General features: G+C 32.9%; 1 protein-coding gene across 1 annotated transcript in view; it reads right to left on the bottom strand.

Moving 5' to 3' along the window:
- The window catches only part of Lcch3 (Ligand-gated chloride channel homolog 3), a 72,357-nt gene extending 63,216 nt beyond the window's left edge, over positions 1-9,141 (bottom strand). The window contains exons 1-3 of the mRNA XM_089631962.1: positions 8,883-9,141; positions 7,300-7,403; positions 5,321-5,388 (exon numbers count right to left, since the gene is read on the bottom strand). Coding sequence (XP_089488088.1) covers positions 5,321-5,388; positions 7,300-7,403; positions 8,883-8,971 — 261 coding nt within the window. The 5' untranslated portion in view covers positions 8,972-9,141. The remainder of the gene's footprint in view (positions 1-5,320; positions 5,389-7,299; positions 7,404-8,882) is intronic.
- Positions 9,142-23,168: the final 14,027 nt, after the last annotated feature.

The raw sequence follows: 23,168 nt of genomic DNA, 5'->3' as shown, positions 1-23,168 counted from the left end.
TAACTTCCAGAACGTCTCAAATGTGTGCGGGGGAAAAATGTAAATGTTTTAAAATTTTCTTTTATATATTCTTTAATATTATTATTCAAATTATAAAATACCGTTAATATATAAACAAGTTCTGCTGTGCAATTATTATTACGCGTAACAGTTGTTTCTTCTTTTGAAACAAGATTACAAAAATATCACACGACTGGTCAGTGGCTGAGTTGGCATCGCGTAGTACGTTCAGTTCCTCGGCTGGCTAAGTCCTCCATTACAAAAAAAGCAACATTTTTCGCTTACTGTGGTGGTATTAGGATATTTTCAAATATTGTTATTAGTAACCTGGGAATGTATGTCTTTCTTTAAATATAAATACATAAAACACAACACCATCACAATGCACACTCCCACACTCCTCACAGACCAACACAACCGGTAACTATAATGTGAGTGTAACTAACGGCGTTACTAATGGCGTAACTAACGACAAGGTGACACAATACCCTCGTAACGGGGATTTGCCCCGACGCTCACATTTTAATTATTTGTGATGTACGTATTACTAAAATCTTAAATGTTTCTAGAGGGATTCCCAGGGATGCAATTAATTTATATAAAAGATTAATAAAAATAGGACCTTACCATTAATTATCTTATGTAAAACGGTTTGCCAATTTTATAAAACGTTTTTCAACTATAAGATTAGCGGGAAGCACCAGATTTTATTTTTTAAACTATGAATTAGTAACTTCCCGAGGAATCTCTCTAGAAAAATTAGCGATTTTATAAATGTATTCATAAGAATGAATTAAAATATAACACTCGGAAATATCAAACTTTTGTTCCGATAAAGAAAACTCGCCGTACGTTACTCCAACACTCTGAGGTGCACGTAACTGTATTCGTGTGCAGGTCCCCAAGCACTTACAGCGTTATTCTTTAGTAACGGCTAACGGCCACAGCTTAAGCCGGAAAGGTCGTCTGACTCCCGGACGGTATGTCCAGTAATTTCTATTACGTATTTTTGAAGTGAAACTTCTTTACGCGCGTCATGCAATTTCGAGGACCGGAGTAAAACCGACTCATGACCGAAACGAAAATGCGGGTACCCCCACCACCGATTAAAGTTCATTTGATCTAGTCAAAGTTTTGAAGTAACATATAAATGCTTCTTAGCTCATCCCGACAACTGGCGTTGGTGGTGTAATGGTCAGCATAGTTGCCTTCCAAGCAGTTGATCCGAGTTCGATTCTCGGCCATCGCACATTATTTTTTTGTTTTTAACGCCTTTTTCATTCAATATCTTATTTTTTAGTAGGTCAGAACATTTTTTAAAAGAAAATAATATTGCAAAATAATAAAAACACTTATCTCACTGTGATAAAACATTACTCCGCTAGAGCGCGCTTTGCGTTATTGTGTTGGATTAAAATTATTATCTAATCCGTATATTATGATAATTGTATTACATTTATTTAATTAATTTATTTATTTTGATAATATGTAATAATTTACAGAAAAAAAAATTAAAACTATCTCCCTCTGATAAAATATCCGTTCGCTAGAGCGCACTACGCGATCTTGTGTGGGATTCTATTTCTGTACATTGTACATTATTTTTAAAAATATATTATATTTTGGGTGTGATGTAGGTAACATTATAAAACATAACAAGCTCTCATATTTTCAGAACCTACATAATATAATCAATTTATGCGGCTTTGCTTACAGTTGGTGCTCAGCGTGGTTGGCTTTCAATCAGTTAAGCGAGGTTCGATTCTCGGCTGTGGCATTTTTGAAGTGAAACCTTGTTGAGGTGGGGGAGCCGCTCACGAACGTTCTCTCTCTTCTCTTCTTTCCTCTCTCTCAGACACCAGCGAACTGCGCCACGCCAAGCATCAGCTGAAACTAGAAGTTTCACTTCTGTCTTGCGTAGGCTTGACACACCCACTTTTTCTTTCTTTTTATTTAATCAAACGATTAATTTTAAAGTTATTAGTGAAATTTTCTGTTTTTTATAATTTGACCTCTTTCACAAGTGAGTAAAGGTTTTTTGTATGTTTCACCAATAAAAAAGAAAACATTATATTTTAGACATAATTTGAAGTGATTTGAGTGCACGGTGGTTAAGTTTCAGAAAAAATTTGGACATAGTAAAAAAAATATGAAAACAGTTTATTTTGTAGATTTTTTTAAAATTATTAAGTTTCTTTATTTTAATAGTTAAATATTACGTTAAATATTATTTTCAATTAAAAATTCCGCTGTTATGTGTGATTGTTATTTGTAATTGGGGCGCCTAAAAATGATTATATAGTAAATTTTTTTTTCATGTAAAAAGTATTTCAAATATAATAATTATAAATAATGTACATTTTTTTCTTTTTACATATAATTTGGCTTTCAGTCACGCCAATTTTTGGGCACAGAAAAATTGGAAATGAATGTGAAGAATTCAGACATGCCATAAATACCTTTCTATACCTAATATAAGATTTTAACATAAAATTGCTTTAGTTTAAATTGCAAACAGATTTTTCAAGAATTCACAGGGTCTGCCCTAGTATAAGATATTACAAAAAGTAGCTGGTATAAAATTTACAATAAAGTTTTTAATAAAGTACCTAAAGTCATTCGAATATTAAAAAGGGTAATTCATCTTTTAAATTGTACAATCGTGTAGATTATTAAATTATTTATTGTAGATAGAATTGTAGAATTATCTCCCCAAGTTACTGCATTTACTTTCGATAAATGATATTCAAAATTAAGGGAAAATTTAACCAATTTATAATAAATTTGTTGAATGAATTTGTGAGTTTTATCCCGAACAAAATGACGGCACCAAGGAAAATGTTTAACGGAATGGAGACGGTACTACATAAATAAACACTTAAAAGTAAATGTTTGGGCAAAATTTTCTACAGAACATAATTGTAAAATGTCAATTAATTTTATATATCTATAAATATGTAGGTATATACATGTATACGCACTCGATAAATTTCCAGCGATTCCTGAGCTTATTCAATTTGGAGTATAAGAAGTACATTCATTTTGGTTTCCGATTACATATTTTTTCCACTTCAAAAGAAAAACAAAGCATTGGACGGTGAAGGTTTTTTGATATCAAAATACTTATATAAAATTTTACCCATTAAATCCCACCTACGTATTGTGAATTCCTCTCGTCCTACAATGAGTTATGTAACTCATCGGGATTGCTCTAGTACGAAATAAAAAATAATTAAATCTAAAATCTGAGATGTAAAAAAACTGTAATGTACAAACTACTTTCTATGTAAAAGTTTTATTAGTATAAATATTATATTTTTTTTATTTTTGTACTGTTTCTTTTTGTACCTGTTTATTTTTGTACCTATTAACTTCCACCTATGTATTATAAGTTTCTCCCGTCCTACAATGAGTTTTTTAACTCATCGGGATTGTTTTATCAAGAAAAAAAATAATAACCAAAAGAATTTGTGATTTATGATTATTAGGGATGCCTTACATACTGCAGATGATTATATACTGTACGTAGATACCACGATTTTTAAAACACCATGCAAATTATGCAATTTATTAACTGATGTCAACAATAATGAAAATTATTATTATCATTTTAAATTTATAAAACTTGTCCGTGTGAAATCAAACCATGTCACACTGTGCGACATTTTGACCGACGCGGGGCGTAAACGAAATGTTTTGGGCTATAGCCGCGCCCACTAGAAACGCCCATAACTGATATTATTTTGACGTCTTATTTCGAATTGACACGAGACAATACCCTAAAATAGACGTAGTGAAGAAGCCACGCACACAAATATGCGATGCTCGGCCCTGTGTATTCAACACACCTGCGATTGAATTTGCACTAGCAAATCTCTAAAATAAAGTGGAAGATCTTAACGACATAAGTGATGAAGTCGTGTAAAATAATATTCGGCTCGCGGCCCGGCGAATTCAATGGACCCAAAGTCAAATTTCCCCTGGTAGGCCTAAAAAATTGATCTTTCCGTGGGTTTTATTATCTCAGATGTTTCAAGAGGACTACCAACGTCTAAAATCTGATGCTTATGGTTAATTTTATAGTTATTTAGATGAAAAACGTTTTATAAAATTTGCAAATCGTTTTGCATAAAATATTTTAATGGTATGTTACTGTTTTAATCTTACACATAAATAATTTACATCCGTAGGGATCGCTTTAAATATATGTTTATTATCGATACGAATTCGTCGGAATTAATTAAAATCTCAGTCTCGAGAAAACCCCCGTTGTTAGAGTCTTAAATAACAGTAAGTAACTAACAACTACATAACTAACAACATTCTACGGCGCAAAATGAACGACATAAAATAGGCCTACGACGATCGCAGCATATCTCGTACCAGGTGTGTCGCTAGCCTGGAGGCTTGGACTGAGAGTGTTGGAATCAGAAAGAGCTTTCTGCTAGTTTCTCTCTCGCAACCAAAACTATGTTTAAACTTTCAAATTCTGCCTCAAGGGAACGAACTTAGGAACTTTAAACATTTTGTGGCAAATGTGGAGTAATTTCATTCAAGGTTGTAAAGTTTTTTGGCTGCGATGTATTACATAGATTCACAGCAGTATTTGTGAGAGCTCCTGAGAGCTTTTGAGTACAAATACAATACAACCAGTAGATAGTTACATATGTGACCTATTTAACCTAGTTATTGTTTCATCACTGTTCATAACTTTATGGCACTTTTTATAGGTTTGTTGAATTGTCATTTTGATGAGTTATTCGGTCACCAAATATAACATGCTATAGACTCTTGAATTATGTTTGGGTGTCTACAAGTTGATAAGGCAAGTAGTTTGAAAACAAACTGTTTTTCTTTTATTGTTTATAATTACATAACACAAATAGTTATTTTAAATAGTTACTTTAAAAACTAACCACAAAAAATAATTCATAGATAATAGAAAAATGCTATTCACGTATTATTGATCAAAATGTATTTTCTCCGTAGATTTGGTAAGTAACTTGTACACTCATTCAGCCTATAACAATCCACGGAAGTTGTTAATAAAATAATGACAATTATCAAATTAATATACAAAGGAAAAACTTCACAATGCCTACCTTTGGCCATAGAGCAATTGGTAGTCGCATACACTTATTGTGAAACATGCACAAATGTATTAACATCGTAAGTCACATGTTATATTTGACTTACAGTAGTGTTGTGAACTTATTACAAGGAGTCAATTTCAGCAACTGCAGGGAAGAAAAGAGGGGTGAAATGTCTTAGCCTACATAAACTTGTTGTAGAAATACAGAATCAAAGTATATCGACTTACCATGTTAACTTCTGATATTGCGTCAAAGCTCGCAATCGTTAGGTCCATCCCGACGAATAGTGGCTCCCCTAAAGAAAAAAAATATTATTAGAACATACGCACATTGAGCACAACTTTTCTTCAGTAATTAGAATTAGAACATATTATATACATATCTTAGTTTCCAATATTTTATTGATTAAAACCAGTTTTAGTACACCGATGTTCCGAATCATAGAATAAAGAATAAATTGAATGGAAATAAATGTTTCATTTAGCCCAAGAGTCTAGCTATTTATCTCACTTACATTCGCTTGACATCTAGATCTCCATCCCATTTGAATTGCGTAAACACAGTTTTGCATTGGAAATTTAAGCCTCGATTAGGAAAACATGTGGATCATGAAACACGCCCACAAAGTACTTCTTGTGTTATTCTTTATTCTATGAACCGAATCTAGTTAACTTTCCACATCTCATGAAATATTTTTGATGTGCCCAGGATCAGAAAAAACGATTACAAGATGTTTGTCTTTCTGGTATTTTAAAATATGCCTATCAATAAATGCCAGGTCCGCAAACTAGTGCAAAGCTCAGACTAAGACCGGGAATCTATCTAGTTAAAGTTCACGAAATGTCACGAGTTTTATATTGTGATTTTTTACTATGTCTTGTGTAACTACGCCAAGGGTTTTACATTAGATTAAATTGGGGTTCTCGTTATATTACACACCTAACTTAAAAACTTAATATAAAAGCATCCAGCTGCCGGAGAAGACCCTTTATTCCTTGCTTAGCTTTCAAGGCACGTTCTTTACAGTGTCAAAACAAATTATTTACCTACTCTTATAGACCTACATATAAAATATACATAATTATATCTAGACATTGTATAGATGTACACTTCTATTTATATTGATTTTGTCACAGTTATGTTGTAAACAGATTTTGAAGTGCTTTGCAATGACATTCAAACACAATTCATCAAAACAAATTGTATCGGGGTAAATACATAGTATCTATAGAAAATGAATACGTTTAAGGGCAAAATATATCTCTTTAGCTTTCGCTTGAATTCTTGCTGTGAAGTTGCAAAATATCACCATTTAAACAATTTGAAATAATCTGAAAACCTTTCTATAAACATATTTTCGTTTTATTTTATTTTTTACGATGTTAGCAATTCAATATTTATTGCGAAATTTCGTCATATAAGATGTTTTTGATTGATACAGAAATATTTAATAGCATAAAGTGTTGTATCGGGGAAAATGAACAATTCTTCAAATTTAAAAGTTAATTTTCGAGATCTGTGAAAGTTTTTTTTAAAGCTCTGTTATTATTTCAGTTCTGTCAAGCAAGTAGCCTATAATAATATAATATCAGAACTTGAATAATACTTTCACATAACCCGAAAACGAAGGTTGAAATTTGATGAATTGTTCAAATTCTGCGAAACAACCCACCCTTGTGAAATTCAATTAACTGAAGACCAGCTTAGTTAATAAAATATTTTGAATACTTGGGAGAATCTATTCAATAGTTTGCAAATTAAAATGCGAAGAACAAATAATTATAAGCAATAATTAGTCGCCTGAAATATCAATACAAATTTGTTAATGTTTTTGCTTATAATTATTTGTTATCCTTTATGCCATGCATAAAACTTTGTCTTATAAAAATTAGTTTATCATTAAAAAAAATAATAAATGCCAAGGTACACATTTATATCGCTTATACGTTTGCGTGCAAGTGAAAGTTACCGGAATAGTTTTATAAAATAGAATTTGAATATCGACCTTCAATTTGTGTTTGAACAATAATGTGTATTATTGAAGAGAATTAAAACATTTAAATAAATTAATTCTGAAAAGTGCGAGAATAACGATACAACTTGATTGAATGGGATTTATATAAGTCAGACGTATTGAGGAAGTGTTTTATGAACATCCCGCAATCCAACACAACACGAAGTTGAAGAATTCGTTTAATCCACTTACCCCCGAAATTAGGACGCAATCTAATATCGTATCCCTCCAGAATGCGGGAGATGGTTTGGGTCACATTCTCCAGCCGGTCAGACACTAACGTTCTTTGATCTGAACTGAAAATAATCCAATTTATTAGCATTTAAATAAATGTTCTATGTTGGCGTATTGCGTCTAATTAACTTTCAATAAGAATTTTGCTTTGTTTAAGAAAGTAATGTCTGTAATTTAATATTAATTCCAGCAAACTGAAAGTATTATTGTGATATAGCATATTTTAAGTTTTGCTAGAGCTTTTGAAAGGCGTAATGAATGTTTCGTTTAAATAAAAAAATACAATAAAATTTGATTGATTATTTATCGTTTCGAAAAATAGTTATGTGAAATATAAATTATTAATTCTAGCATATTGAAATTATTATTGTAATATAATATATGATCTTTTAAGCTTTACGAGAACTTTTGAAAGGTGTAATGGCTGTCTCGTTCAAATAAATAAAAATACAATAAAATTTGATTGATTAATTATCGTTACGAAAAATAATTACATGAAATAAATTTTTTTTATTATAAAATAGGTAATTATTGTTTATTATTGTAGAAAGCAATCACTTTGTGGTTTGACATATTTAATAAAATAAAATACTTTTTTGTTTTAAAACCACGATATTTATTAAGTAAAGCGAAACCGGTCGGTTCTTAAATTAATAAATATCGTGGTTTTAAAACAAAAAAGTATTTTATTTTATTAATTATTGTTTATTTACTCATTTTTTTCCGTTTTGTCGATTTATAAAAGTTTTAGTTACATAAATACAATAATTCTGGAACCGCACAAGAAACTCAACTACTCCCAAGCCTCTAGAGCCAGTAAGACTATGGCACCCCCAATTAGAGTATGTGGAAAGGTTGAAGGTAGTGGGGAGGGGAAGAGGAAATTGGGAAGGTACCTGACTATTCAGATCTGGTCATCAAACATGTTCAAAGCCATTTCAAGCAACACTTCAATTCTGAATGATGGTATTACACTAGGTGCATTACTGGTATTACTCTGGAACGTGCCGCAAATATACTATGTATTATTTTACATTAGTAAATTGTAAAATAACATAAATTAATCAAGTAAAATTTATAAGGGCACCGCGGGATTTAATCCCGCGACCTCCGGTTTTCTAGTCGAGAGGCTTTCGAGAGTCAATTATATAATTATTTTTTTTATAACAATAACTAATTAATCACTTTCATTGTAATATTTTGTTGTCTGTAGGTCTATAAATGACTTATTTGTCTATAAGTGACATATTTGTCTCTAAGTGACTTATTTGTCTATAAGTGACTTATTTGCCTCAAAGTGACTTATTTGTCTTAAAGTGACTTATTTGTCAATAAGTGACTTATTTGTCTAAAAGTGACTTATTTGTCTATAAGTGACTTATTTGTCTATAAGTGACTTATTTGTCTACAAGTGACTTATTTGTCTACGAGTCACTTATTTGTCTAAAATGTGACTTATTTTTCTATAAATGATTTATTTTCATTAGTACGTATTCTTATTCACTATTTTTTTTTTAAATCACAAATTTAAATGGACTTACCTAACAATTTTAAAAGTGCAAAAAACAACAAACAAAAATGACATAAAAGCAGGAATGGTGAAACTATGCAGTGTTTTTCTTCTTTTCATGACTGATTGTGTTGCCCCCTGCGGCCGACCCAGTGTCACTTCATTTTTCCGAATTTTCGTTTTTTCAAAAACATCGGAAGTCTCACACAGTCACCGATTTCTGAATCCATCACTGTCATAGAACCAATCAATCCGAGTGGATTGATTTGACTGTGAATAATATTGATGGCTCCCATTCTTATCCTCACCCATTATGTCTTCTTGGACTTACTTAACACTGTTTACTTTAAAATTACGCACTTTGCACATTATCAGCTAAAGTTTTTTAGTAAAAATACTTATTTTAAAACAATATTATAAACTTATTGATAGTTGTTAAGAATGAATTAAGAAATGAAAATATTTTTTAACGAACCATCTTGTAATCTAATTTTAATCGTTTACTATTTTTGTAGTAATTTATTTAAAGAAATATTTTTAATTCATGTATTCACATGTACACGATAAACACTTTGATGTACCTACATCAAAAGTAGGTTAGTACCGAAACAGTTCACTTAAATAAAGGGTTTATGGGTTTTTACTTAAACAAAATGTTACCTGGTGCCATTAGCACAACTGAAACCCAACCCTTATCACAACCGAACGCGAGTGCCAAGTATGGCACCACAGAATGAAAATACTTCTAAGAAAAATGTTGTCGTTTAACGAAAACCTTCTGACACGAAGGAGCGGAAAATTTTTCCGAAACGTTCGGTTTGATGTTTTTAGAGGATTGAAAGTGCGCATGCTCCGTGGAGGAGGGGATTGTATCATCCCCTAACAGATGAAAATGGTCCCTAGCGGAAAATCTACGAACTTTGAGAGCGAACTGCCGGTAAAGCAGTGATGGAAATATTGGTTTATGAAAATATGAATTAAAAATGAAATGCAAACTGGATAGTAAGCATTACTTTTAAAATAATCGTTTCATTAAGATTTGACTAACAACGCCCTCCGTTACAGATCCAAAGGTCCCCGGTTTGAAACCCTGTGTGGAATATAAAGAATAATTTATAATTATTTTGGCCGCCGTGGTTGAGTGGTTACGATCTAATGCTACAAATCTGGCGGTCGCGGGTTCTCACCAAGACGTTCGCCAGTAATTTCATTTGATTAATTTGTCTTCTTTCACAATTTATTAATTTAAAAATGATACATATTATATTTCGAGGGTGGTAGATACGTTCAGTATCGCCCTGCTCAGTAATGCTTGAAATGGTTTTAGCCATCTTTGTTTACCAGATCTGAATAGCCAAGTACCTCTCCACTACTCTTTTCCATCTTCTTGACCTCCCTACTAACTTTAACCTCACAATGTACCACAATTGGGGATGCTGTAGTCTCAGTTTCTCCAGACGGTTGGGAGCAGTTGCGACTCTTATGCATTACACACACACAAATAATTAAAACTGACATACCTAATATAATACATTAGCACGTTCCAGAGTGGCAGATACTCCTAATAACGTAACATAATACATTAGCACGTTCCAGAGTGGCAGATACTCCTAATAACGTAATATAATACATTAGCACGTTCCAGAGTGGCAGATACTCCTAATAACGTAATATAATACATTAGAAGGTTCCAGAGTGGCAGATACTCTCAATAACGTAATATAATACATTAGCACGTTCCAGAGTGGCAGATACTCCCAATAACGTAATATAATACATTAGAAGGTTCCAGAGTGGCAGATACTCCCAATAACGTAATATAATACATTAGCACGTTCTAGAGTGACAGATACTCTCAATACCATAATAAAATACACTAGCACTAGAGTGGCAGATACTCTCAATAACATAATATAGTACATTAGCACGTTCCAGAGTGGCAGATACTCCCAATAACGTAATATAATACATTAGAAGGTTCCAGAGTGGCAGATACTCCCAATAACGTAATATAATACATTAGCACGTTCTAGAGTGACAGATACTCTCAATACCATAATAAAATACACTAGCACTAGAGTGGCAGATACTCTCAATAACATAATATAGTACATTAGCACGTTCCAGAGTGGCAGATACTCCCAATAACGTAATATAATACATTAGAAGGTTCCAGAGTGGCAGATACTCCCAATAATGTAATACAATTCATTAGCACATTCTAGAGTGACAGATACTCTCAATACCATAATAAAATACACTAGCACCAGAGTGGCAGATACTCCCAATAACGTAATATAATACATTAGCACGTTCCAGAGTGGCAGATACTCCCAATAACGTAATATAATACATTGGAAGGTTCCAGAGTGGCAGATACTCCCAATAACGTAATATAATACATTAGCACGTTCCAGAGTAGCAAATGCTCTCCATAATGTCTTGCTGAAAGACCACCATTCTGTATTGAAACGTTGTTTGAAATAGTTTTAGCCATGTTGAGTTGCCAGATCCGAATAGCCAGGTACTAAACTTTCCTCTTTCGCACCTACTTCCCTTCCCCACTCCCATCAGTCACATAAATTGTGAGATATCTCTACCTAAGGGAGTACGACTACTACCAGTAGCTCTATCCTACTTCATCACTTTTCCTGGCTATGGTCAGAATGAACCATCTAAGTGTCAGTAGGCATGTGCGCATTGCTACTCATATCTTTCGACAGATTGATGGAGAGTTTGAAAACTCGGATATCGTAGAGAGCATTTATTTCTTTATTCCCGATGGTTATTCCCATCACTGACAGCAGAGACTCTTTTATTTCCCAACCTACAGGACTAACTTTTCAAAGTGGCAGGCGGGTTTTGGAAATCGCCGCCCCGAGCACCATTTTTTGGTTAACCAACAACTTTTCCATAGGTCACCCCAAGTTGTTCGCTACGTTTGGTAATTTAGCAGGAGTGACCTGGTTCATCGGCTGCTTGGCGTGCCAGATCGGGAGAGGCTGGTTTGGGGAGACCCTTTGACTTCTCCAACTGGTCTCACTACCGATCGCCTTGCGCCGCAGTCAGGGGGATATATTCGTATGTCTGTCACACTGATCCCTAGATTCCTCATACCTTTTACCTTCCCATAACTTCCACTCCTTGCTTTCCTTAAAAAAGACCCTCCACACAGCAACCCAAAAGATGTCATAGGCCTTGGTATGTATTTAGCATCAATGAAGCTGCATTTAAAAGCTAGTATTTAAAGTTACATTTTTATATTTACATAATACTCCCCTTGTAAATTAATTTAAAGAACGCATTAAAATAAACAATTATGTAACGTTTTTTAAATAATCAATTGAATTGAATTGAAGGTACCCCAATAGGCCACTTGCATGCATTGTATGTTGACTTGGAAAAATAGTTTTTAAAACGTTACTTAAAAAGTTTTAAACAGTTTTTTTTTACTTTTTACTACCTACCTAACTACTTTACTTTGTTTTTTTTTTCACAGCTCCAAGCTGATGAATTGGCGCCTGTCAAAGAGAGATTCTGCAATCCACATAACTTCATACCTACGCAAATTGCGTAAATTTCATAAAAGGCGCGTATTGGACGCCCATTAAATATATTTCTGCAATTTACCTAGCTTCAGATTTATGATTTATAGTAGAGATTTCAGAGTCGATTTAAAGTTTTTTTAAATATTTAAATACTTGAAGTTTTTTAAAAAAGGTGCATGTGTTCAATGATGTTTACTTCTTCAAGCTCGTATGCTCGCGATATATTGTTCATTAAAAAATCTAGACAAGCGATAAATTATTTTCATTGTCTTTTTCAAATGTATTACTTACTATCGTGTTTCAGGTTGCATGTCCGACCTGCGTAACTCTGGTACAATGAACATTAATTTGCTTTGAATTTAAATGCCGCTATGAAGTATGCGTTTTTTTTTAAAGAAAGACAAACATTCCCGGGTTACGAATAACCTGACAATATTTTAAAATCTCCTACTACCACCACAGTAAGCTGAAAATGTTGCTTGTGTTGTGATGGAGGACTTCCGAGGAATTGAACACACTACGCCTGGGTGGGACCAAAACGCGATGTCAACTCGGCCACCGACCGGTCAAATGATAAATATGTTAATTGTTCTTTTCAAAATTGCAACTTAATTCTCAAGAATTCAGACTGACTCATGATTTTTTCATGAGTCAGCGTTTGTAATTTAGTAAAATTCACTTTTCTTACTCATAGAAATATATTGCTCCTATATTTTTTATTAATTTTTCAATTTATCAATTTTTTTACCACTTCAGCATTCTGTGCGTACAAAAAGCTGAAATTCCGGCAAACATCATTATTGCAGGTTTAAGAACTTTTAGTTTCCGTGCATTGATTTGTCATACTTCTCGAAACTCTCGTATGTGTCTTTGTCGTAGATGAATTGGGTAATGCCGATCAGTACATATGCCCAATGAATGTTCAAAAGTGGGGAAGGGAATGAGATTATTCGGGGAGCACGCTGCGGACAAATTGAATCTAAATCCCATGAATATGTAAATTCATTATTGTTCTAGTGCAGAGCCTCAGTTTGGGCGGATTGATATTTGAAATCCCATTTTCAGCAGGATTATAGATGTGCATATTCAAATAATAATATCGAAGTCAATTATTTTCTAAATTATTTAGATCTATGAGAAGGTAGCTCATAAAGTACAATAAATAATACACACCAAGTTTTATGGAAGTAAGAATTACAATTTTTATTTTAGTTTACTTTGTTAATCCCCGCATTCCGAATTTCTACCGATGTATAAAATATTTCACTTTAAGTTTTTTGTTTCTTAAATAATATAGGTTAACATTTGTTGATCGTGACGGTAATAATTACACGAAATTCCCTGGACAAAAAAAATCGTGCTGAAAAGTATTAAACACATTTTTCTGTTATTTATCATGTTATAGGCATGAAAAAATGCACAGTGGATCTTTAAATGCAACTTAGGCATTTGTCGACATATTTTTGATTTATTTCAAACGGGTCGTTTTTAATTAAATATTTTCACAATTTTGGTTTTGCTTTAATAATTTCTTTTATTATAATTTTTTTTATTTTTTAAAGTTAGCAGTCCACAATGGAGTGCTGGTACCTACCCTGATGTACGGAAGTGAGGCATGGAACTGGCAGAGAAAAGATGAAAGTAGACTGAGTGCTGTTGAAATGAGATCCCTGAGGCGTATGTCTTGTAAAACCATGTATGATCGTGTTAGAAATGTGGAGATCCGCAAAGAGTGCGAGGCTGGTGTAAGCGTAATGAGTAAGATCAAGAATGGGAAGCTTAGATGGTTTGGGCATGTAGAGCGAATGAGCGAAGAAAGGAGTGTAGGGAGAATATATGATGCAAATGTGAATGGTAGCAGAAGTCAAGTGAATCAGATACTCGAGTCGGGCCACGTCAAGAGTCAGAATACCAGAAGAGTATGTATGAGACGATGTATGAATGTGAATGAGGCAAATAGTGTGTGCCAAGACCGAGTTGCTTGGCGGTCCGTCCTCTCCGCCTACAGGGAAATGGCGTGATGGTTAGTTAGTTATATTTGTGTTATTTCACAATTAATTAATTAATTTAAAATAATATATAGTATATTTGCGGCACGTTCCAGAGTGGAAGATACTCTCAGTATCGCCCTGGTGTAAGACCACCATTCAGAATTGAAACGTTGCTTGAAATGGCTTTAGCCGTGTTTGGTGACTAGATCTGAATAGCCAGGTACTTCCCCACCTTCCTCTTCCCCATCTCCCTCCCCTCCCCAATACCCTCAGCCTCACATCATACCCCAATTGGGGATGCCATAGTCTCACTGGCTCCAGACGGGAGCAGTTGGGACTCTTGTGCGGTAATACTGTAAAAAAAAAATAAAATAAAAAAATAAAAATAAATAAAAAAAAAAATAAAAAAAAAAAAATTAAAAAAAAAAATTACATTTGTATTTACATATCTCCCTTTCAAATCTTCTTCTTTTTTACCGCTTTCTACGTAGACATGATGCACACAATAGTGAGAGGGTTAACATAACAAACATTAAAAATATTGAATACCAACCGTCTTGTAAGTAACTACGTACAATAATATGTAAACAAAAACAATAATTACCTATCTACACAAAACAACGACAACAACAAAAAGCGATAGTAAAGTTCGTCAAGTCAAGTTATAACGAGAGATCTGAGAATTTTTGTATACCCTTGTTATTGTGCTAAAAAATTAACAAAAACACTGCAAACAATGAATCAATACAATTGCATTAATTTTGTTTACCCAATAGAAATTGGGTAGTACCCAACCCATATAATGCGTTATTGGGCAATTAATATACTCGATAACAATTTAAGGTAAGACTGAGATTCCATTATAAAGGTGGTCCATCGGAGATTAATTTTGAAATGAAATTTGTAATGTGTTTGAACAGTAACAACAGGATGTTTTTTTAGTATACTCAATAACAGCAGATGACAACTATCAATCATTAGAGTTGCCAACTTAAGTACAAAAAAAATTAGGAAAATTCAAATCCGGCGTACCCGATGGACCACCCTATTTATCAGTTTACCGGGAAATAACAGTAACTACCCCATTGGAAATCTGGGAAGGTTATTTGAACAATGATAATTTGAATGAATTTTTATTATAGATTTTTTCAATTTATATAGTTGTTTCAGGTTAATAAAATTTTAAAAGTAAATTATATTTTAAAAACCTAGAATATATTATTATTGTGTGTAATATTTTATGCTATCTGCAGTTAAAAACTTCTTTCTTTCTCATTATGTAAATATTATAATGTGCTTAAATACACCTTTATACCACTTATTTTAATATTTTTTGCTGTTGTTATGTAAACACGTACAACTTTGTTACTGTTTTCTGTATGCATTAAATCATGTAAACTACATAAATGGGTACCTGGGTGACTTAGCAGGGGTACCTGGTTTCATGGGTGAGGTTTTACTAGGTCTTAGCGTGACTATTGTTTAGAAGATATCGCAGATTTTTGCAGCACGAGGTTTAATTTCCCAATTTGGTCAGTCAGGATCTTATTTGCCGACGATCGCATGTTTCACATCAAACTCTTTTACAATCAAAGCGTAATGCTTTTCAAACAGAATGCACCACGTTATGTTTTTTTTAAGTAATAATAAAAATACACCTCGCCTAAGACTTAAATAATAAAGCAATATGCGATATGGATTGGAAGTTTAGCCACGAATTTCTAAAATAGGCCTCTTTTGATTTCAGCAGAGTGGCGAAAATTGGTCCAACAGAATATTCAATGAATCGTCCCCGAAACGCGTGCAATGGACGATATGATATTTTTAAAAAGGATGAATTTTTCTATAATAGTTTCGACCTAATATTCTAATCATTCCATAATTACTAATATTGAATATTGCTGATTTATTAAGAATCTCTTAGAATTACTCGTAATCCGGTTAAAAACAGGATTTTAGGCCCTTAACGAATGAATTGATGTGTTTTCTTATAAGTTTTTTGTGTAATACGAATATAATGTTTTATGAACACGCGTTCATAAAAATCCTAATGTTTCCGCATTTCGTCATTGTATATTATCAAAGAAAAAGTGCATGAACACGTGTTCCGATATATTGGAAATCTACTAAAAGTTTATTAGGAAACGGCCTGCAATCCCGTTTTTAGACGGATTACCAATAATTTGAAGAGATTTTTTAATAAATTAGCAATACCCAATTTTCTCCGTGTGTAAATACTTAAGGTGTGAAGTTTTTACTTGCCAGTGTGTTAATTCTGTATATTACTTTATTTTGAAAATGATGATGGTTTTAGATAACGTATAATTACATAATATAACAATTACATAATATAATTACACAATATAAGTACAGTTATTAATTACATAATATAAGTATTTGATGTACCCCCATAAATAAGCAGGGCTTGTGTGTATGGGGGTGTTGTTATATTGGTTTATATTTGATATGATTCAGTTCAACTCTTCGTATATTTCATACCTTTGATTTAATTTTTTCATATCTTCAATTATTGTAATTAAACTTGAAATTCGAGCGAGGCCGGGTGAAAGATATAAGTAGTTGGTACTTATAACACTTATGTTAATAGTATCTCTTGCAGACCTAAAAATATCTCAACGATATACAAAAAACTTCCGCTTTTTTCAAGTGTACCAATCTGAAAAAACCATTGAATTATCAAAGATGTAATGAATCCATTAAAGCAGGGCCGTAGCTCATAGACGTCACAGTTTGCATTACACAGCACGGGGAGCTGGAGCTAACAGCCGGCTTAATATGCAACGTAAAAATGATTCGAGGACCCTTCAATACGGCGAGTGTCTCGTTGAGCCCAGTTTCCCCTTTGTGCGCTTCGGCTTCAGATCGGCCGCGACCAACCTAGAATAGGTCACCAAACTACAAAGGGGAAGACTGGGGCGGTTGAGACGGATTTTTTAAAAAGCGCTAAGTTTGCGATTTTCAGCGCTAACTCAACCCCGATCTGGAACGGGGTGGGGAGTTTGAGAAACGTTTGAATTATTCCTGGAACAAAATGGTAGAATTCTTATGGCAGGTATATGGAATATCCTGTGGTTTGCACGGCCCTTTGTAAATACTTCTTTGGGTATAGGGTGGAAAGAAAAGGAAAGCAGGTACCTAATTTCTCGCGTTCAGGCTCTCTCAGGCTCACCGAGAGTGTAGAGCAGGCAATAGGAACAACTTATATGACATATCCAGGTCTGAAGAACCATTGTAAAACTTTGAAAAAATATGACATTGTGATAAAGTCCGACTTATGTATAGAAACATAACAATGTGCTAGAGTGTTATTTAGTTTCAGCGTTAAAAATGACCTCGTGTCAATTTCAAAGTTTAACATGAAAATAAGATAAATTAAAGTCAACCAGGGAAATAATTCACTTCGTTAATTTACAACCATTTTTTAACTGTGTGTAAAGGTATTTATAGTAAAGAACAAGTTTTTTTTGTTATTTTTCCTTATAAAGATTAAGCGTAGCGTGCTGTTTGTAGTGCGTAACTTGTTTTTTTCCGATGCATGATTCCTACAGCCGCGCTTAAGAGAGCAAAATATTAGCAATGGCTCTGAATGATATCGAGAAACGATGACGTTCTCATAAACTAATTAAAAGCTTAAGCCTACAAAGAAACCAAAATAAATAATATAACCAATTTACGTGATTGATTTTTGGGTAGTAAAATTAATGTGGTTTTCGGCATTTAGTTTTGGTGTAACCGTCAAGTACAAGAAAAGAAGATTCTCCCCGTCGCGTCGTCCCTATTCACTGGGTCTACCCAGTATTTCTTTATTATTTTTTCGAAATAAGTTCTTTGGGGTGTGACATTATGTATTAACTGAAAAAAACACACTTTGTAAGACACCACCTTTTTATTGAATTATAGACTGATACACTTTGTAAGACACCACCTTTTTATTGAATTATAGACTGATACACTTTGTAAGACACCACCTTTTTATTGAATTAATGACTGATACACTTTGTAAGACACCACCTTTTTATTGAATTAATGACTGATACACTTTGTAAGACACCACCTTTTTATTGAATTAATGACTGATACACTTTGTAAGACACCACCTTTTTATTGAATTATAGACTGATACACTTTGTAAGACACCACCTTTTTATTGAATTATAGACTGATACACTTTGTAAGACACCACCTTTTTATTGAATTAATGACTGATACACTTTGTAAGACACCACCTTTTTATTGAATTATAGACTGATACACTTTGTAAGACACCACCTTTTTATTGAATTAATGACTGATACACTTTGTAAGACACCACCTTTTTATTGAATTATAGACTGATACACTTTGTAAGACACCACCTTTTTATTGAATTTATAACTAATAGCCAACCAGGTTTCGCTTATCTCAAGCTTCACCAGGCTATTATACTCGTATTAACAATTGTTAACCTCAGTTACTAATTCAATAAAAATGGTGTATTACAATATTAAAAGTTGTGTTTTTTTTATTTTATTTATTTATTCATGTTCTCCGTAATGTTAAGTAGAAGATCACATATTTGAGGTACATGGAATTATAAAAAGGACATGGGGACAGTTTTACTATTTCGTGACATATGAGTCAAAAGATATTTGCTGAACTGTATGTGACGTTGACAATGTCCATACAGAATGGTTAAGAAGTTTAGTAGCTATGTTGATTTGCGAGTTCTGATAGGCAGAAGTCCTCGCTTTCGGAACAAGAAAAAATGCATGGGATATCCCACGAGTATACTTGTTAGGCACATATAAGACTCTTTCAATATAAATGGGTTAAGTATAGTTCTAGAGATTAGTTTTAAAAAATGTTTTCAAATCCTTCAAATATTTATCGACGTGCTTCTAAAGTGTTGAAATCGAGCATTCCTGTTAATAACAACGATGAATATAGGAATTGATAGTACCTACGTATTATACATATTATAAATTTATATCCATTTTAATTGCTTTCGTATTGGAGTGTTCTCGATTCAAGCGATTAATTGATTTGTATCTAGAAACTAGATTCGTTCCAAATCTCTCATGTTCTTTGTAGTTATCGTGCAGACCCGTTGAGGGCTTTCCTAAGCTCTGAATTGGTTCAATTGTTTGCCCCAAATAATTGCGATTTTTTCAAGTATTACATATTCCGGCCGACAGCTATTTTGACTATTATTTTTCCTATTAACTTCATGCAATCTTTTTTATTTCATGCCCAAGGCCGGGTTCTTTGTTTTGATGTATGTATAGTTAGTTGGGAGTATTGTTTTTTTTGACGAGGTTTTGATTGATTATAATTTTGGCATAACTTCAGATTTAGCTAGATTCAAGATAAAATGTAAAAGCTCTAAGCAATCATTATTTAACAAGGAGTAAACATTCAAAAAGTGGAAAAACATAGGTAGGTGGCCCTCAGAAAAAGGCAAATAAATTGTTATGATCATGATGATTTTAATATCTGGCTTACTTTGACTAGATGGCTTACTTTGACTATGTGGCTTATTTTGACTAGATGGCTTACTTTGACTAGGTAGCTAACTTTAACTATTGGCTAACTTTGACTATGTGGCTTATTTTGACTAGATGGCTTACTTTGACTAGGTAGCTAACTTTAACTATTGGCTAACTTTGACTATGTGGCTAACCTCGACTAGGTGGCTAACTTTGACTAGGTGGCTAAATTTGACTAGGTGGCTAACTTTGACTAGATAGTTGACTGATTTGCGTTTTCAAGCAAGCCTTTGGCGAAAGTGGAGAAAGTTTTTTTAAAACGTTTTTATTAAATTACGTATTTCCTCAATTCTTTTTTTTTATATTACAAAAAATAGATGGTTTATAATTAAGATGAAGTATTTATGTATTTTATTTGAGACACAAACAGGATATTTAAAATACATTCTTGTGGTTAGTATAAAAAAAATTACATACAAATATAAATGTCCCTAGACTAATGTGTCTGCAGCAATCACAACAACAGGAAACACAACAATATCAGTATTTTTTTGTACAAAGCTTAAAATTACAAGACAAAATAAATTTAAAAATATGTTTAAATTAGGTAAATAACAGAAAATATCAAATCATCAAAAATCAACAAACAGTATTTGCTGTCGTTTTTTTGGGTACAGAAATCGTGGAGATAATTCTTGAAATAAGTTATATTATTGACGAAAATATCTCTGCAAGCATTATTAAATGATCGAAAATCAGGAACATTTTTGGACACAGGGTCTACTGTTCACAGAACTACTAGTAGGCTAATTTATAATTTCAAATGAAAACAATAACTTACTAGTGAAAATAAATAATAATCAGTTTCAGTGACCGAGCCACAGTTCGATTTACCTTTTTCGGGACGACAAACAAATATAATGTTTTGTATGCTTGTTTTTTTTTTATATTCCAGTAGAACACGTGAATTGACAGTTTTAATCGATTATCACGTCGGTTCCAAAACGGGTTATATTTCAGCACTGCATCATTATCAAATAATCCATCTGACATTTTGAACAATGTGATTGGTCGAAAGCGATCACACAAAGTAAGCACATCGCCATTGCCAGAGATTGACCGAGATACTCGTTAATGAAATTATGTACACTATTGCCACGAAACTATTAATTTCTTACAAAATGCTAATGGTTATTTACTACTTACTACCCGGCTTCGCACGAGTTCAATAATAGTCTGTTAATCGTATTGAACAGTTGCCGCGTGAGAAAATTAAATCGTCACTAAAAATGTCATTTTTAAACAAACATCATTTCTCTTCGGTTCATAAAAGGGTCCACAAATATCATATGTTTTTTTCTTATTATTGATTAGCTCTAAAAATAGGATATATCTCTAAGCTATACCCCTTTTAATTTTTGCTGCTTTTGTAGAATAAAGTTTTTTTAATTTGGATTATAAAACATTTTTTTATTTTAAGGACTGTTAGTTTCACAGAATTAGAGTAATTCAAAAAATTTCAAAGTTAAAATTCAAGTTTGTGAAAGTTATATCGAATATTTCATCATGGGCCAGTTGTTTCACAGTACTTGGATAGTAACAGAAATTGAATAGGACTTTCAAAGAACTTTAACTGAATATTAACTTTGAAGTTTGACGAATTCTTCAATTCCGTGAAACAACCCATCCTAAGTGTCGAATGTCGAATTTATGTGTTTAATATTTTCTTTAAAAAATTATGTTACTCATAAATTAATTATTTCCAGGTAGGTATAGGGAACTGTATTCTCAAATTTGATCCACGAAAACCAGATGGATGAAGCGACTGGTGTGTGGGATTATTACATCGGAGAAAGTATTTGTCACTAACCTAAGATTTTTGTTGTGAGAAAATAAATCATGAATCAATATTGAAACTCTATCGGGTTTTAACGTAACCATTAAAAGCTTGTATTATGGAGATGTATTTGCATATGCGGATAAATCTGTCACTACCTAGGTGAGTTTAGCTAACGTATCTAATGTACCTACATATTACAAAAGTTATCCTAAGGTCCTTATCCTTGTCCTTGGTCGGGTTAGGTTCTCGACGCGGGTTCAATAGGATTGATTGGTGTTAGTTTACAATTCAATCATTTTAAATTATATAAAGTATATTTGCGACACGTTCCAGAGTGGAAGACACCATTCAATATTGAATCGTTACTCGACATGTATTTAGCCATGTTTAGTAACCAGATCTGAATAGTCTGGTACTTCCCCGCCGTTTGTTTATCGATATCTTTCCCCCGTTACCTTCAGCTTCACAACGTACCCCAATTGGGGATGCCACAGTATCACTGGCTCCAGGCGTTTGCGAATAGTTGCGACTCTGGTGCCACATTCACAAAAAGTAAAAATAAATAATAATAATAATTTATTCGCTTAGTTAATTTCATTTTTTTTTATTTGGTTCAATATTTTTTACATTTCAAAGTTTTCCAGTAATGTTGGCCTCACTGGGTGGCTTGCCCGTGCTGAGGCCTTCATTTTATAATATGAAAATATAATCTACATAATACATTTAAAGAGAAAATAATACATTTAAAATATAATCTTGTGTGTTTTTGAGTGATGTGTGTTTATATTGGTTTTGTGTGTTACGTGTAGGTTTTATTTTTATTTTATGCCATGACATTTTGGTAATATTGTCTTTTTTGTTCTTTAATCCATTTTGTAATTTTGTATTTGAATTTATTTTTACTTTCCTCAATTTTAATTTCAAGTTTAACACTTTTAAAAGCTTTTAATAGCATGGTATTGGTAGTGTCTTTGTCCAAAGCTTGAATTTACTGTCGGAGTTCTTATGTTTTCTTTGTACGCTTGTATTAAAATTATAAAAAAATCTTCTTGCGTATAGTGGTCGGTGGCCGAGTTGACATCGCGTTTGGGTCCCACCCAGGCGTAGTGTGTTCAATTCCTCGGCTGGCTAAGTCCTCCATCACAACACAATCAACATTTTCAGCTTACTGTGGTGGTTGTAGGAGATTTTCAAATATTGTCAGGTTATTCGTAACCCGGGAATGTTTGTCTTTCTTTTAAAAATTTAAAATATTAAAATTTAATGCACAAATTATGGATAAATAATGTTTTATTAATTATGTTCCTCGCCATGCAAGATAAAACTTGCAACATTATAAAAAATGAAGAGATGCGTTTTAATAATTTGCCCAGTTATTGAATACCGATTTTTTTAGATTTTCCGAAGTAATTATTATCCGAATCAAAAACAAAAGCTTTTACAAACACTCTT

The sequence above is a fragment of the Hesperophylax consimilis genome, chromosome 5 (assembly GCF_061612785.1).
Source record: "Hesperophylax consimilis isolate HC1 chromosome 5, BYU_Hcon_1.0, whole genome shotgun sequence".
Classification (NCBI taxonomy): Eukaryota; Metazoa; Arthropoda; class Insecta; order Trichoptera; family Limnephilidae; genus Hesperophylax; species Hesperophylax consimilis.
This window is presented reverse-complemented; position numbering and strand designations above follow the sequence as displayed.